At 37.8% G+C, this 17,905-nt stretch overlaps 1 protein-coding gene across 2 annotated transcripts; it reads right to left on the reverse strand.

Annotated features, from left to right (window-relative positions):
• Positions 1-196: 196 nt before the first annotated feature.
• Positions 197-16,259, reverse strand: stag2a (STAG2 cohesin complex component a). Of its 2 annotated transcripts, none has more exons than XM_058626780.1 (34): positions 16,060-16,259; positions 13,244-13,369; positions 13,039-13,117; positions 12,715-12,873; positions 12,354-12,450; positions 12,196-12,272; positions 11,901-12,105; positions 11,664-11,815; positions 11,104-11,177; positions 10,729-10,852; positions 9,942-10,040; positions 9,739-9,818; positions 9,293-9,400; positions 8,992-9,100; positions 8,764-8,881; positions 8,528-8,631; positions 7,906-7,998; positions 7,703-7,792; positions 7,414-7,617; positions 7,222-7,292; positions 6,941-7,028; positions 6,751-6,831; positions 6,543-6,635; positions 5,954-6,128; positions 5,723-5,862; positions 5,535-5,636; positions 5,138-5,286; positions 4,901-5,029; positions 4,597-4,805; positions 4,231-4,468; positions 3,892-4,002; positions 3,671-3,797; positions 2,943-3,020; positions 197-2,235 (listed from the first exon to the last, which is right to left on the reverse strand). In XM_058626780.1, exons 2-34 carry the CDS (start codon positions 13,285-13,287, stop codon positions 2,212-2,214), a joined length of 3,831 nt encoding a protein of 1,276 aa, XP_058482763.1. In that variant the 5' UTR covers positions 13,288-13,369; positions 16,060-16,259; the 3' UTR covers positions 197-2,211. The 2 variants fall into 2 exon arrangements, with proteins under 2 accessions (XP_058482763.1, XP_058482762.1); XM_058626779.1 differs by having other exon boundaries at positions 4,231-4,471.
• Positions 16,260-17,905: the final 1,646 nt, after the last annotated feature.

The raw sequence follows: 17,905 nt of genomic DNA on the forward strand, positions 1-17,905 counted from the left end.
ACGTCACTGCTAGGTTGAAAGAGATCCCCATTCGGCGATGTCAAAGTACGATATGACAGCACAATTCAAATCACCACCTTTGAATAAATACCACAGCTATGTCGTCATATCAAAACAAAAGTAGAGGCACCTCATTTACCTGTGCATCGTTCAAACATTAAGTTAAAGGAATGAATTGACAACCATATTCTTAAAATCATTTGGTGACAGATGGTTTATTCTTTCATGATACACCTCCAGACAAACACATATCTTAGAAGGATGCAAAGGGCACTTTGTAAATAGAACACAAACACAAATTTAATATAGACATATATTTAAATGTGTTAACATACAGACATATGCACATTTTCAGCAGTTCAATGCAAAAAAACAGAAACGATTTATAATCAAATGATCACAGGTCAATTTTAAGACATGTTTCTTCCCACCTGCCTCACATGGTAAGTATGTATATGATAATGTTTACGACCATGTAACCACTTTATCAAGGTGATTGTGAGATTGTGTAGGGATTACAAACTGCAACATGGATACAATCTTTTTCATAAAATCCCTATCTGCCAACCAGGCCAACACACAGGTCAAGAAATATCGCAACAATCTGCACAACACAAACAAAAAACTGACTGTATCCATACTTGCAATTGGTAGAAGAACTCTGAAAAGTTAAATTTCTTAAACTTTTCCTAGAATTTCAAGCAATCACAAACTCACAAACTAAAATGAGCACCGATTCACAATATATTACACATTTGTATCTGTATCATATACAATTCTGATACAATAATTTTTACTAATAACTCTATTACGTCTTAATTTATAATAATCCTTTAACTCTTACACACACACACAACAGTGGTAAACCAATTAATTGGCTTTTTGACATAATCTTTTCTACACACTAGAAAACAAGGGGGGAAAACTTAAATGGAACACTACACAATCTCATCTATTTTTCAAACCCTTTCTTTAAAAGACTGCAATTATGGCATATCTGTGTTAGTGGATATTTGATAATATACAGTGAAGAAAAATATTCAAGATATAGGAGATTACATGTTTAAAGATGAGATCAAATTTCATGTACGACATTGTGAATGTCTATTATTAAAAAATAATTTTACATGCATTCATCAATTTGTTGAATTACTACATTTGAGCAATTGCAGTAAGCAATTACTTTTTCATCCATCCATTAGAGATGAAAATAAAATACAAACAGCTGGCCATATTTAAAACACAATAATTTTCATTTAAAACCATTATTTCAGCATCTGTGTGAAATAACATGATTAGAAACCATTCATTTACATTTGATTGTCATTACAAAATATCTATAAATCAAAGTCATCTACAAGGTATAAAAGCAGAGCACATACATTTCTAAAAAATACCATCACAAAGAAATCTGAAAATGCCATATATCATTTGTGGCAAGGCCTTTGAACAGTATGAGACATCAGTTCACATTATACTTTACTGTGTACATGTTTCAATATATGGCTACATGCCATGCGGAAATCTATAGTTTAAAAATACATCAAGTGAACACTATTTCATTAACAGCTTTACAATGTAATGCAGTCAAATTTAAAAGCCCTGCAATTGATGCTGATTTCTGAAGCTTACACTGTTGCCTTACAAAGATCTGTTTAGACTGTGTAATAGAGGCATTGATTATTTCTTTAAATATGGCTGTTGAATTACCAGAGATGAATTACCAACCATCTGACAAAGTGCAGTGTTTTTAGTGAATGCTAAAAGCTTCATAAAGGTAGTATTATTTTTGCAGGGATATTTGATTTCCATCTATTGGTGGTCATAAAACTGTGTTCACCTCACCTTTATATTGGCCAGTATGTATGTACATCACACATTTTTTGTCAGCTGAATAAAAATATTTAAGGTACAAATTGTTAATCTGATTTTCTGCGACATAGTGTCTGTACTGGCACTTTTATTAACACAAACAGCATCACTTCAGTTAAAGCTAACATCAAGTTATTTTTAGAGCAACTGAAAAAAAACAAACCTGTGATTGAAGTGTGGTGTGTGAAAATATCAGAATAAAATTTAAAATTCAAGCTCTCCCTCAAAGTGTTAGCAAATTGTTGTCGAGGCAAACATTGGTGTCTCACAAAACCATTCATAATAGTCCATTCTGCTCAGCTCTTATTTTTCTCGATCCTCCAACGATCCTATCCTGTTTTAGTACATCGAAACATTGAGAACCTAAAAACAAACACAAAGAAAACCCATAATAAATTATAATTTAAAATTAAAATGACAATATTATGGCTACATTTGAAAACACATGTTTGTCTCCCCACTTGCTGGTTGGAAGGATGGAGGTTATTCTATATAACAGTCATTTTTATTTAGTCAAAGAACAAATAAAAAAAAAAACTGTTTACAAAAATGAATGAAATGCACAAATGAATACAGTCTTAAGAAATTACAACTACTTCAAGTTTTTTTTACACAGTTTACACTATATATTATTAAAACTATTTAGGTTAACAGTGATTTTAGAGACATTTTGTTTGATATTACATTGTTTTTTGTTATTAGGATGGCCTGATATTCCTACAGGAGATGGGTATTTAAAACTCAAAATAGATTTCTGGTGGAGTATTCCCAACCGACAATTGTAGTAAATGCTTGGTAAGAGATATGAGAGGTTTAAACAAAATGTCTTCAAGTCTTTAATCAGGTCGACCAACTCGAGTCAGTTAAGTACTTCAGTTAAACTACTTGTGATGCATCAATCAAACTGCCATCTTATAAATTGATTATCAAAATAATTGCAGAATATTTAGTAATCAATTAATAATTGATTAATCATTGTAGCCCTACTCAAGACACCAGACTTAAAGGCGAATGAACAACAAAGACTACCCACAGCTTCTCTACAATGCCAAATAAAAAAAACATCTTACCGAATCATCCATGATGGAAGAAGGATCAAAGTAATCTGGCTTTAGTTCCGTTCTTTCTCTGCGATTCTTTGACGCCGGCTGAAAAACCAATGCTCAATGTGAATAAGGTAGAAACTTGCTGTAAACAACAACATGGTTGACATGTTTTTGCTGAAGTTAAGAGGTAGCAGAGTTCATGACATTTGTAATATTTTAGTGGGATTCCTGCAAACAATCTCACTACATTTTTTCTTCCTATTCCACCAGGCTGGTGACTAGTTCCCAAATTTAATTCGTAAATTTAAGTGGCTTAACAATGTGGTATCGAAGCAGTCGTAGACACAGTAGTCACAGAGTGACACAACACATTGCAGCATATCAGGCACTGGTGCTCTTAAAGGGACACGGCACCTGTTCAGTCTTAATACTAGGTGACATCATGTGCGGTTGTAATGTATCTTGTCTTCCTCTGCAATAGGCTCTTTAATTCTGTGGCATTTCATTATTGTGTTGACCACTACAGCCCTCATGAATGTATTCAGATTGTGGATATATTTTCTACTGTCAAAATGTTCAACTTTTTTCTAAACATTCAGACATTCAATTAGAAACTTGAACTGGACTGAACATATCATTTCCAATTGTCATGCATACCACTTCAATACAGCATGCAAGAGTAACTTAAGTTTACGCAGAGGGCAACGGCAATTTCTTTTTTGGTTAATTTTGGTTAACATTTTTTGAATTACCAAATCGATGTCCATTGTGTCAAAATCCATGCCCTCATTGATGTCCTCTAAGCGGTCCTCGGATGACATCATCACATCCTCCACTATTGGCTCCTCATCATCCTCCATGAGTCCAGAGCCTCTACGACTGAGGAGAACAAATACAGATTTTTACTATTTCATGAACTGCAAACTGGTGAGACATTAAACTATAAATGCTAAACTCCCAAGTGCTGTCTTACATTGCTTGCTGCATGTGATTCCTCATCTTAGTATACTGCATATTAACTCGCTCTTGCTGCTGACGGGCCTCAGCTTGTTGCCTTTGTGTCAACATCCACGTAACCTGTGTGCTGTGAGACAGTGTCCAGTATTTCACAGAGTCAACAGAGTTTAACATAAATAGCACAAGATATTGTTAACAGCAACATTTGCAAACACCAGACTCAGGGTAAAGATAAAGTACAGTTGGTTCAGAGAGTATTTTATCTATTTAAAATAAGATAAAAAGCACAATAATTGGTAAAATGTGAAGTTGTTTCTGAAGCCAATGTATGTATGTATGCAGAGGTATTTTTTACTTGTAATCAATGGCAGCCTGGTGGTGCTGGTGTGACTGCTGCTGGGGAGGCACAGGCTGATGGGGATGCTGATCTGTTGGCATGGTGTATGCAGTTGTGTAGCTGTCGTCTGGCCTCATCTTCTTTGGATCCCTCAGTACAGTAGAGGTGAGGTGGGGAGAAGGCATCATCACTGGGGTCTGCACGTTCTGCTCGCGGTTCATCCACATCCCATCACTACTGCTGCAGCTGTTCTCTTCTGCTGGAGTAGGTTATCACCAAATTGGATATTACAGAATACATGCTGGGACATGGTGGTGGCAAATAATGTATGAGAACTGGCCCTTTGGAGAATCAGAGTTTTTTACAGAAACACCGAGAACTTACCTTCAGGAGGTTTCCTTTTGCTAGCTGTGGCTGGCTTGGACTTTTTACTCCTTATGGTGGACCCACGACTGCTGATGCCACTAATAACAGACATGGTGTCATCATCTCCACCTGCCTGCAGGGAGTTCCTGTAGGAGATGAGGGGCAACCAGCAATCCTCTCTTTGCAGAGACATCTGAAACGTCATGAATCGCTCCAGGTACATGTGACTGCAGAAATCAGAATGACAACATTTAAACACAACCTTGAGAGCTATTTGCCAGCTCTGTGCTCATCACAAACACAAACAACAGCACAAACATACACTGTTCGCTTGTCCTGTCGAAGTAGTTTGCTCGAGAATTCACTCAAGACATCCAAAAATGCTAGATGAAGTGGTGGACTTCCCTCTCCTTGGGGACTTGGTTCTTTAAATGCAAACTCAATCCCACCCCTAGAACAAACACAAGGGCAATAAAGAAAGAACAGATCCATCATTGTGAGAACTGAGTTACATGCAAGTCTCAGGGTCACAAAATCTTTGATCAGGACTGATACTTACTTATGTAACATGGCAATAGCCTCCCTGGTCTTTATCTGATCCAAACCAAAAGTTAACGAGAAGCGTCGGGCAAGCTCTTTAATGCCACAGAAGGCTGATGATGAGCGGTCGATATTGAAGCCAAGTTCAGACAACATCTCATTAAATAACTACAAAAAAAACAAAATCATTATTTATAGGTGCTTTCACACTCAACAGGTCTTCATCTTAAATCATTGGAAATCTATACTATCTCAAGAAAGCCATAGCTTATTTTATAAATCTGTACATTTATTAGGTCTAACTCGACATCAACTCTGAAAGAGCATCAAAGGGCTAATAATCCACATTTCCTAAAATACAACAATACACAGGTTATTTTTACAAATGGAAGTCTCCAAAGGGCCAAGAATCTTACCTTTTGAAGGCTGAGTATGAGTGTTTTTGCATATTGGATTTTGTCGATTTGTCGTGTTTTGCTCATTGTTTCTTTGATGATATCACCATAATCGTTGTAATACTAAGGAGAAAGGGATGAAGTACTGTTAACAAAAGGTGAAGGGATGGAGCCACTCTACAATTAGTTCACAAGGGCTAAAAACCTACCCTCATGTACTGTTTGAAAATATCTGCTCCAGTGTTTATTTCTACAACATTGTAAACAATTAATTTGCAATAGGCAGCTAGGAGGTTCCTTCGCTTGTGCAGAGCCTCGATTTTGCTTGCTTCATCATCATGATGTCCATCTGAAAAATAAAAAATATTCCAAGCATCAAAATATTTACACGCACATGTGTAAGTGGCAGTCCAGGCCTCAATTTCCAGTGCATGACTGACCTGTGCTGTTGTTGTCGTCATCCTGATCAATGAACACTCGATCAAGGATAAAGTTGAGCAGCTCTGCCTGCAAAGAAGAGTCTGGCGTATAGACCAGCGTCTCAAGTTGTTCACGGCCTGAAGACATGATTTGGTGACTGAAGATCAGTAGCAGGTCACATAGTATGGTGAAGGCCTGGAAAAAACACAACACCTCAATGTTTATGACAACACAGGCCAGCCACATTTTCAGAGGTGGTAAGGACTGGCTATGTGGAAAAAAGAACTCCCTCTTATGGAACCCCCTATAGGTCAGGGTGGGAAATTTTTCAGAGCAAACTTTTGTGTTCCCTATGCAATACTTTTGCACTCTCTCACAATAACTTTTGTGTTCCCTCCCCAGCCTTCAGGCAGACCTGCCTGGCACTTGGTCCCCGGGGCTCCCAGGCTCTCCCTGGGCCTTGGGCGGCTTGGCACTTCCCCCCACCAGGCCAGCATTCATACTCTAACCAGAGCTGGAGTTTTACTTGCACAAAAGTATTGTGAGGCAAACGCAAAAGTTCACTCTAAAAGATTTCCCAACCTGACCCTATGAGGGCTCCATACCCACCTGCTCCTTGACTGCTGTGTTGACACTGTTTAGATAACGCTGACACATTAATGAGTAGGCTCTCATCTGCTTCCTCAAGGTCACCGTATCTCCCTGTAAAAAGCAAATGTTTAGCTTGTCCCACTTTCAAAAAAACAAAAACAGCCACTTAGAAAAATAACAGCAACAAAAGGACTTTACTGGTTCAGGACCAATAATACGTAAATACCTTTAATGAACTGCCCTCTGAAACCTTTGCTAGATGCCACAGGATGACGTAATGTGTGCACTGCATTGCTTGAACCACAATCTGGGGAGGGGGAAAAAACAAGCAAATCATATGAGTTGATGTTCCACTTAGTAATGAAAATCAGTGGCGTTACAGTTTAGAGAGGACTCTATAGTTGGATCTTTGATACCTGTTCAGGCATATCCCCATTCTGCAGACCTGTATTGAGAAGTCTGTAGTTGCTGGTGAAGAGATCCCACTTGGAAAGGTCATGTGCACTGTAGGGGGCAAGAAAATGGAAATAAATATGCTGCACAATGGTTACATTAAAAATGTAGGTGTTAAATATGATGTTTTAGGCATTGACAGACCTACATGCACTCACAGCACTTTCTAGCTATTATCCTGTTTTTCACACCTTATCATATCACAAAAATTACTATTGCAATCATGAGCACACAAAGGGTTTACTTGTGGAAAGCACTGATCTTCTTGAGTGTAGATAAAACCTGGTAGACGTCATCATCATCTGGTTCTTCGCCCTAATAAATAAGAGACCGAGAAAAGATCCAACCTGTAAAATACTGGACTTTTGCCATTGGTTTTGCTTCTGTCCACATTCTTTCACATAATACATGCAAAGAACCAACTCAGTACACCCACTTCTTGCAGGAAGTCTTCCAGGAGCCTATTGAACTTGTCTACAAGCTCATCGAGAAGCTGGGAGCGGGCAATGTCCACACGGTTGTAGATGGTGAACTCCTCGTTACAGAGATAATGGCAGGTGGTAGAGCAGGCCTCCAGGACTTCAGAGTCAGTGTGCTTATCCACTACTTCCCAGATTTGCCGCAACAAGGCATCCAAATGCTTGAATGGAAAATACAATTGTTTCAGTGGCACTGAATGCAAATTTTAGTTGCAAGATTAAGAGCAAGTGTAAAAGCTGACAAACCTTTTCTAACCGACCAGTTGTGTAGATGTCAAGATCAAAGTACTTTGGTATTTGTAGCAAATTGGTCACCTTATCAATATCGACACAGTACTATGACAAAAACAGAGAGGCATAGTTGGGTTGAATGGATGGTTACCAATTATGTTTTCAAGAATATACAGACAGTTAATTCTGCCAGCTGTTGCTAAAATGCAAGTATTCACCTTTGCCAGTAACAGAGGCAACGCAACGGCAAACATCTCTGTGATCCGTGTCCGGTCATCCAGCTGTGTTTTCTTCTCCTTTGCAGTCAGGACCTTTTAAATACATAAAAACACAAACATGTTAACAACACAGACTATATTAATATTGAAATAAAATTAAAAACTCCTAGGAAAAAATTGTGAAGCCTTGAGATTCACATTTGACTAGCACAATGTCACAGATGTCACCTCTTGCACGATACTAGCAGTCAGTCACACTCTTGTGCACTCATATGTGCTGTGGTTTTGTCTATTTTCCTCTAGATGGACACACAATTGACAAATCTGACATCAAGTTCCATTGAAGAAGAGATTAAACTAGCAATAAAGACTTCTCAGAAAATTCATACGGATGTGATAAATTAAAGATAATGCTAAGAAAATAATGCTTGTTTTCCCATAGACACATCCAAATGGAGTTGCTTATGCAATCAGCGGAGTCGCCCCCCTGGTGGCTAACTGCTAATTGTGTCCTACTCTCTAGACTTCACTTTTTAAACTGGAAGACTACGGTTACCAAATTAAAATCATTGAAGAAATGGTTTAATCCTCTCTATGTTCAGCATAGCAACCAATGACTCACCCTCTTTCCTGTGGCTCTGCCCACAGGAGGATGGCATTCACATGCCTGCCTAATAGCGCAGAGCATGATTTCAACCAGAGCCGTCTCTTGCCGATCAGTCAGCGCTAAAAATCCCAAACACATAAAGTTACCAACAACAAAATTATCAGACTTGTGCTTAAAATAGAGGAAGTGTTTAAAAAAAAATAATAATTTAAATCATACTGCAGATGAAAATCTGAAATGTTGTCTCTTACCTTCTTCCCCTTGCATGGGCTCATCCAGCAACAGGCTAATCATAGTCTCCCAATCCTTCAGCAGCTCTGACGCACACTCCCATAAACTGTCCACCAAGTACGCGCCATGTTCATGCAGCTGTATATTGTCAAAAAACAAAATTCAAATTCAAAAATAGAAGTGATCTAATCCTGTTCCCATGTTGAGCATCGGATTAACACTTCAAAGGAAAACAAAGATCTGGTTACCTCACTCTCCAAGAAGAAGAAGACAGTAGTTTTGATAAGGCTGCCATTGAGGCTCTGCCTGCCCCTCCTGGGTAACCCCTCCTCCTCTGGACCTCGATGACTAAAGAGTCTTAAATGGCAGTACAAAAACATTGTTAACATCTAATTGTTAACATTGACACTATACAACTCCAGTCAGAAATGAAAGAGTCTTAATTGTGTGTAATTATTGTGTTAACCTGATAACTGTTACCAAAACCAAGTATAAAAAGTATATTCACGTTCATTGTCCCATTAAATGCACTTTAACAGTTAGACTTACTTCTTAAAAAGAAATTCTCCTGCTGAAACAGCGATGGGCCGATGTGCTGAGTAAACCAGGTGATATACACTCTCACAATCCTCTGCAGTCAGGATCTCATCACTACTCCTGTTGTATGAGACACACACTGTTTAAGAGCAAGTGTAAACAATATTAAGATAAGTATTTAGCCATAAAGTTAAATGTAAATGGTTCGGTAGCTAAATCCTCACAAATATTATTTTCGAATAACAGAAAAACTGCCATTTCAAACCTAGTAAGATTTAATGAAAATGACGTATGTGAGCACTATTAGACATGGATCCATGGAAATGTCTTGAATTTGTCCCAAAATATTTGAGACTCCAATTTGTGGTTAAGATTCTGTATGTTTATTGTGTTGACTTTATTTGATTTAATGTCTCAATAAGACATCATGTGTCCTTTCAAGAAAAGAAATGACTTACTGTAAGACAAGTGTCAGAAGTTTAATGGCTTGCACTGCAACATCATATTCCTTATCAAGAGTCATAGACACAATGCGGTCCTGTCAATGATCATAAGTTATAAATTAGTCATAATTTATGTGCATATATAGAGGAAACAAGCAAAACAACCATGAATATCCCACTATTTAATAATACTTAAGGAACTTCTTACAAAAACTGACCTTGAAGCGACTTGTGAAGAGCTCCAGTCGAACACCAAGATCTCTGCTGTAGAAGAGGCTTTGCAGGGCAGTCAGGCACTTCAGTCGCACCTCACCTTGCTGGAATCAAAGTAGAGAACAGAGCAGACTTATTTTTTATCGCTGCATTGTCCTGTGTCTAATTTTGTCTTATGTCTAGTATGACTGTCAGAATGGTGGTGCTAGACGACTTTCTGTGCAAACGGACAATAAAGTATTATTTTAAAATATTTACCATGTAAAAATGCCAAAATCCAGTTATTACTGAATGTTAAGATGAAGAAAAATTTGGGGGAGAATTATGAGATGTGAGGACATTCTCGCTTTTCTTGTTTCTGTGTATGATGGGTTGCAAGTATCCATGATTGCATGATTTTGTGTGAGTGTGCCTAGGTGGACCAGACAGCCGATTGGTCCTGGAGAAAAGGTTCCAGATCATCCCAGCTGCAGTGGACTACCCTTGAGCCCCTCACAGTCAGATTGACACAGGTGACAGGTGACACTTCATGCTTATTTTTTATTGTTTCATGTGCTGCTGCTGGTTTATTGGCAGCTGGGAAGAGAGAGTCTCTTGTAAATAATTGAGCACAAAAATCAGGAGGATGTGAACAGAACTAGCAAGCCTATCAGAGAATGTTATTATTCTAATACTGTATATATAGTGTATACAAAGAGCTGCTTAATGTCTATTTTAACTAAGTATTGCACCAACAGCAGCTTCAATTTGTTTTATCAACAAATTCAACAAATTAGAAAAAAGTTAGCTCACCTTGTCATGCATCGTCCAGCCAACGTACTTCAGGTAACTGTCATTGAGGAAGGCATCACTGTACAACTTCATCCACACTCCAATCTCCTCAATACAAATAGCTCGAATTTCAGCAATAGCGTCACTAGCAAACACAAGAGAACTGATTAGGATTTAGTCAGTGGGTGTAGACTGTTGCAATGTGTAAACTGAACAGTTAATCTGTGTTTAAATCTACAAAATAAATAGACAGTCATAGTGGTGCTGACATAATTTTTACACTAGATGGCACCAAATGTGAATGTGGCAAGACTCCTGTGTTGAGGCAATTCAGTGAATTCTGTTGAGGATGAACTGTACTGCATGTAGTGCAGAGTGGTCTTAAGAATCACATACCGGTATCTGTGGACAAACACTCCTTTGAAAATTGCATTCATCATGTTTTCAATTTCATCTTGATTTTCTTGTAGCTGAAATGAAAACATAAAGTGGCACTTCTTAATAATTTGCATGAAAATAAAATTTTCCCCCAAAATAAACCAGTAAATCCCTGTTCCTATATCAACTCTAAATGACATCATGAAGATATGAAGACATTTAATCAAACACTGAAAACTATTTGTTCATGGGCATTTCAACCATATGGACATTTTTCACATGGCACAATTACATAAAGCACATAAGTCAAAAAATAAACACACATAACCAAACATTAATAACAAATAATATCACAATGAATGTTTAATATTAACACAAATATTTCATACATTGTGCAAACTTAAAAAACACAATATATAAATATATATATAGTTGTGCAAGTTGAATTTTTTTTAACTCGCAGTTAAAAAAGATTTGCACATTTGCTCTGTGTGGTGGAAGAAGATAACCAATAACAGAACCTGGCATGAGAGTCAAAGTATAGTTGCAAGTGTTAAACAATTTATTTGTCCTCTCACCTCTTTCCGCTTCTGTAACAGCAGCTCCAGCCTATCATTGGCCCTTTTTGCAGCAACTTTGTTCCTCTCCGCCTCATACTGTCTCTGTGTGTTGTCCATGTTGATGCTCAGGTTCAGAGCGACGTTCACCAAAGCTGTCATCAACTTCATGGCTGGCAAAGATGACAAAGTTCAGATCCACACCTGACGGAACAACAGCACAATCTACGACAGCAAAAGTGCACACTGAAAACGTACCTCCAAGTGTGCTTGTATGTCTGAACGCCCTGACCTGTGAGTCAGACAGGCCTGTGAGCAGCGAGATGACTGTGTCCATCATATACTCATCATAGATGATGCTGTACTGACACTGACGCACCAGAACCGCAATGAAGTCACAGAAACTTATTTTGAATTTCTTCCATTGTGGCCCTGACATACTTAATGGATAGTCACCACTGTCCTGTTTGATGATTAGCAAAGAGATAATAAGATTAAGGTCAATCGTATCAGATCTGTTTTAAATATTTCTTTGAAACACAGGTTGCATCACCTCATCAAACTCCTCTGTCATTTTACGAATGATCTCCGAGTTCTGCATGTGGCTGAACATCTCTCCACTCACAGCACCTATGTGAAGAGCCACACAATGTCAAAGCAATAAAGCACATTAAACAGCAAACAGCTACCACCTTACTGCCATACACTCACCTTTACAGCCGGAGCACTGAATGAAAAAGTTTATTAAATCCAAGAGAGCAACGTCCCTGTCATGTTTGTAGGCCTCAATCCAGTCATCAACAACAGACTAAAAGAAAAAACATCACACGGATCATTTTCTATATGCATTAAATATATTAGCATCCAATATATTACTTAAAAAATCTTTATAATATCACTGATGTTATGGATTATGTGATCACCTGATCAAAGACACACCCCCAACAGTATAATCAATTTCCAAAAATATTAAATATGTGCCCTCTCGTATCAAAATTATGTCAAAATATTTTCAGGAACAAGAAACAACAAACAAGAGAACATTTTCACCAAATAATGCGGGTGCACCCACCTGTGTGGCACTCTTCCCCGTTTTAACCACCTCAAATAGGGTCATTTTCTCCATCCCGTTCTCCTGATGATGGCCATTCATCCAGCCAAGACCAAGGCCCCTCCCTGCTCCCCCACCTTTGGCCTTGTCTCCAAGGGCCTTCCTCCCTTTCTTTCCTGCCTATTAAGAAGAAAGATGTCCGATGTTGAGTTATGGTCCAACTGTAATACATGTGTGAGTGAAAAAAAGACCCTCTCTTGGTACTGGAATAATTTGCAGTGACTTTTATCACCGGTCCAGGCTGTTGTATGGAAAAGAGATTCATGAATAGTTTGAAAGACCTACCATGCCCTTTCCTGCCTTTGCATTTTTGCCATCAGGGTCCTCAAGGTCAGTATCTGAGGACAACTGAGTGTCTGCCTCTCTGTGAACAACACATTCATTCCAGACATCAACAATACTGCTTATGTTCCAAAGAATGAGAAACAAACACCAAACAAAAAGCAATAAAGTTAAATTTGACGATACATTTCTGTGATGCAATGCTTACTGAGGGAATTGAATCTCTGAGTGCAATTCCTGCCCTGCTATCATTTCTCTAACATTTTCTGGATCTGCTGAAGTGAGTGCCTCAACTGCTCTGGACACCAAGCAAGAGGTATCTCTTCAACGGCACCTGGAAAATAAGTCACATTGGACAAATTTGTTAATTTAGGACTCCACAAACATAATCAACAAAAATGTACTTATCAAAGTAGATCTAGGGCACAGTTTAATCTCAATAAAGGCACAGAGTGAATGTTGTTTGTGTATCAGACAGAGCCCATCAGGCCATTAGATGCACCAAACAGTTTGCCTACTTTACACAATAATAGCCATGTGGATCACCTAAATCATCATAGTAATAACTATACTGATACCAAAAACTAAAACTTGAATAAGTCATGTCCCTGTGTGAAAACACAAAAAATTCCTGGACACAGGGAAAACAGTGAAGTAGTGATTTCCAGTAGATGCAAAAAAGAAAATAATGCCTGCGTAGGTGACGGGTGTTTGTCCACATAATATGTGATGTGAAATTATGTGGACAAGCTCACCAGTATTTGACACACTCACTTCAGTGTAACTATGTGTGTTTATTATGTTATATGAAACACTTGCAAAGCCCCAAAAAGCACAGATGTAAATACTTCAAAAATGAATGATTCTAGTATTGTATACGTTGACTCTGTCACACCATCATAGTTTAGGAGAAACTGTGTGTGTTACTAGTAAAAATTGATTTGAACTACTGTGTTAAAATGTCTGCTGTGAAAATGTATATCCACAAAATAATTATCACTAATAATAATTCTGACCTATAAAGAACACTCTTCTCAGGATAATTGGGATATTTTATCCTCATTTAGTCTCTTCTGCAGGGGAATTTGTATAATATTGATGATGTAGATATACCTTTTATTCATTGAACAAAATAAATTAAAAGAAAAAAAGAAAAGTTGGTGAGGGTGCAAGCATAGAAGAAGGTAGCAGCCTATTCAGCCCACCATTTTAGTCATATCAGGGGATCTTGGCATGTTTGCTGATATTGGATAACACATTGACCAATACAGTTATTGTGCCAATACTATTGAGCATCCCTAGTAAAGGGCACCAATGAGTAGAGGAGTCAATGTCGCTAAAAATGACCTGCAACAGTTATGTTCAAAAGAAAGGTAATTCAGAATGAACCAGTGCTTATTTGTATGGCACTGAATTATATGAGGGCAATGAGTGTTAATGTATTGTTTCCTTTTTGTTGCAGTTGAGCAGTCAACTGCTGTCAATTAACTGTCAATTAATTTGTGTCTTAATTTTATTAGGTGAACTCTTGCATAAAGTGTGGGGTGTATCAGCATGGTGATATTGTTTAGTGTTAGACATGGTAGCCACACTTACAAACAATTGATAACTCTGACCAATATGACCTTTGAGAAAGCATGGGGCAAACTGACCCTCATCCTGCTTTAATACAAATACAAATCTGAAACAATCTTAAAATATTGTATATACCTTTTACGCTTGAGGGAGTTGTAAAATATAAGGGCAAAGGAAACAGATTCAGGAAATAATGACTTGTAAAAATCACATAACTGAAATGACATTCTGGCTTATACATTTCAATGTGACATTTAGTAATAAAGTTTGCACCACCTACTGCTTATCTCAGCAAACTAAATCCTAATATTTGCCTAAAGGTCCAGAGCAGAAGCAGAAGCTTACTATGCATACAAAGGAATATGTTAATAATAATTTTTTGGTGTGTACAGGCCACCATAGTTCTCTGATGCTGTTACTTTAACAACAGTGGATAAAGCAGGCATTTTTTGTAGCAACTTATGTAACATTTTTTTTCAAAATTTGCTATACAATTTAATGAAAACTATCCCTACCTTACAGATGGGCTTGAATTGACCTCTTAACCTTAAATTGAAGTCAAACTGCATGATTGTCAAATGATTTTCCCCTGACAGGCACACTGGCCTTACCATTGGACAGGTTTTAATGTCACAATATGACATCTGTAATAAAGGACCAACACTAAAAAATTTATAATTTTTATTCTTGCTGATTAACACAAATAATTTATTAATTCCTAACTCCAAAATGTACTGCACGTAATAACACGGTAGGTGTTGCTCTGAACTTCCTGAGTCCACATATGGAAACGTATACTCCAAAACATTGCGTGACGATATTTAGATGGACAAATACTGCAGTATGTCTCAAGTATTTATGGCTGGTCGTTGTTACACTACACTTTTATATGACTTCTATTATGAAATAGGTCGATCCCAGAACGTTTCAGACACGCGCAGTTGTATACTTCCGAACTACAAACAGCACCACAGATGTTTGCGAGGCTGCTGCTACTGGTTCTCTCCTCTCGTCTGCCCCTGACGTGCTGTCATTGCTACGACGGCTAAGCAGCTCAGTCTCAGGCTAACGCAAGCTCATCTTACTCTTACGTGACAATAGCCGAGGTATCTATGTAGTTACACGCAGGCACCCTCCTTGACTTCTTAATTCGCACGAGTTACGAACGTGGATCCATATTAGGGTTTTGATACCGACACAGCATCAGATTTGTTGCTAACTGGGCTAGCAGAGTTGTTAGCTGGCTAACCAGACCACAACTTAACACAAGCTGAAAGCGTGGGTCGTCCTTAACAGTCATGTCGGTTATAATTTATTTCGGTATAGAACAATTTTGACACGGATTTCGGCCAACAGTGATGTCAAATTGGTAATTAAGCTAACTAGCAGCAGCATTACTGTCAAACTCATTGGATGTTAACATTTGCTATCCGCCATTTTACAACTTACCTTGTTTTAAATCAAAGAGGGACTAAAACCGCAAAATCCCAACGTGTCGGACTATAAAGAGAGGCTGCTTTCGTTAATTTACTGCACTAAATGTCATTTTCCATTTCTCAAAAACTATACTTTTAATTGCCAACTGACGTTAGAGGGCTCCTTAATGGCTAACATAGCAAGGTACAGTTTGTATTTGCGTTGTTAATGCAGCGCACACACACCACCTGTCGGTGACACTGCGAACTGCCGGTAAAGGCCATATCCTGTCAGTCGGTGCTGGTCACTGTTGAAAACATCCACGCATGGCATTTCTCTGTATATCTGTGTGAGTGACCCGCATCTACCTGAATCACACATTTAACTTCATACTGCACATGTGGATCAAGCACTCTCTGTAAAAAGCAAAGGACATCCTGAAAGACACCAACCACCCACCTTGCTCTCTGCAAACACTCAACCTGAGACAAAGTAGCAGCTTTAATTCAGCCACAGTCAGGCAAAAGCACCACAAGAAACATTGTACTCTATAGAAGAATACTGACCTCTTCCTCACCTCCAGTGTTTCCTAATTGTACAAGAAAAATATAACTAAAGGTAGCCTAGTAATAGTAGATGTTGGACAGTGGTTTCTTATGATAACCATGGTAAACAGAATACAATATACCCATGGTTCTCAATCTGTGGTACGTGTACCACCAGTGGAGTGTGAGCTTCATCTGGTGGTAGAAAATTTAGAAATACTGTTCTACAGTATATACCAGGCTATGTGATCAGAGTGTGTAGAAAATTAAACAAATAACAAAAATATGTAATAAATTAAACTGAAAAAGGCAATTTGGTAGAAATTGCAGTGGGATTGCTGTCGAATGCGCAAGCTGAAGCTACACTAAATTGCTGGTTTGGCTGCAAAATAAGCTGAAGCTATGCTGCGTTGCTGGCATGTACCAGTTTCAGTTTTTTGAATAGTTTGAAAAATACACAAATGACAAAGAAGTTGAAGTGATATGAATATGTTGAAAAACATTGAGTACTAATACGTGTGTGCGTGTTCCCTTGTTCATTCTAATTAGCTGATGTGAATCAGGTGTGTGTGTGTGTGTGTGTGTCTGGCACCTGTTGAGTTACAGTTACATTACAATACAGAGAAAACAGCGCTGATGACCGTCCAAACAACTCACTGTTAAAAAAAAAAAGAAAAGTAGGTCCTATTATTAAAAAAACAACAACACTTTGAATGTCCTGAGGACTTCCTGAACAACATGGTGTATACCTTTAAAAATGTGGCCACAGGAGCAAAAGAAAAGTGGCTCAATCTGATTTTTGCCAGTGACAGGCAGATGTTACAATAGATACTTAATAGGAGATATAATTTGTGTGCTCCTGTAGTACAAGAACCCTGGCAAAATTTCCTCCATTTTGATGTATTTTTGTCGGACCAAAGGCTTTGGATTTACAGCGAGTTGTTTGTGACAGTTTAATGCATGTATAAATGTAAAATAAAAACTAATCTTAAAGATTTTAAAGATGCAAAAAATCATGGATTAGATGTGACCTTGTTTTGTTGAGGACCTAAAACATATATATGTATATATATCCATATCTATCTATCTATCTATATATATATATAATTATCCCAAAGGTGTGTGGTCATTTTCAGCTATGTGCAAATAGAAAAGATAAGAATAAAAATAAATAAGTTAAAAGTTCTACAAGGCCTATTTCTTTCCACTCAGAAAGATAAATGAATTGAATCACCAATACTGATATAAATGTCATGCACTGACAATGATTCAGTCCTGATTTTTAGAAAAGATTACACTGACATTGACATTGTATTCAGGTAAATCATAATTGT

Source organism: Solea solea, chromosome 4 (assembly GCF_958295425.1).
Source record: "Solea solea chromosome 4, fSolSol10.1, whole genome shotgun sequence".
Classification (NCBI taxonomy): domain Eukaryota; kingdom Metazoa; phylum Chordata; class Actinopteri; order Pleuronectiformes; family Soleidae; genus Solea; species Solea solea.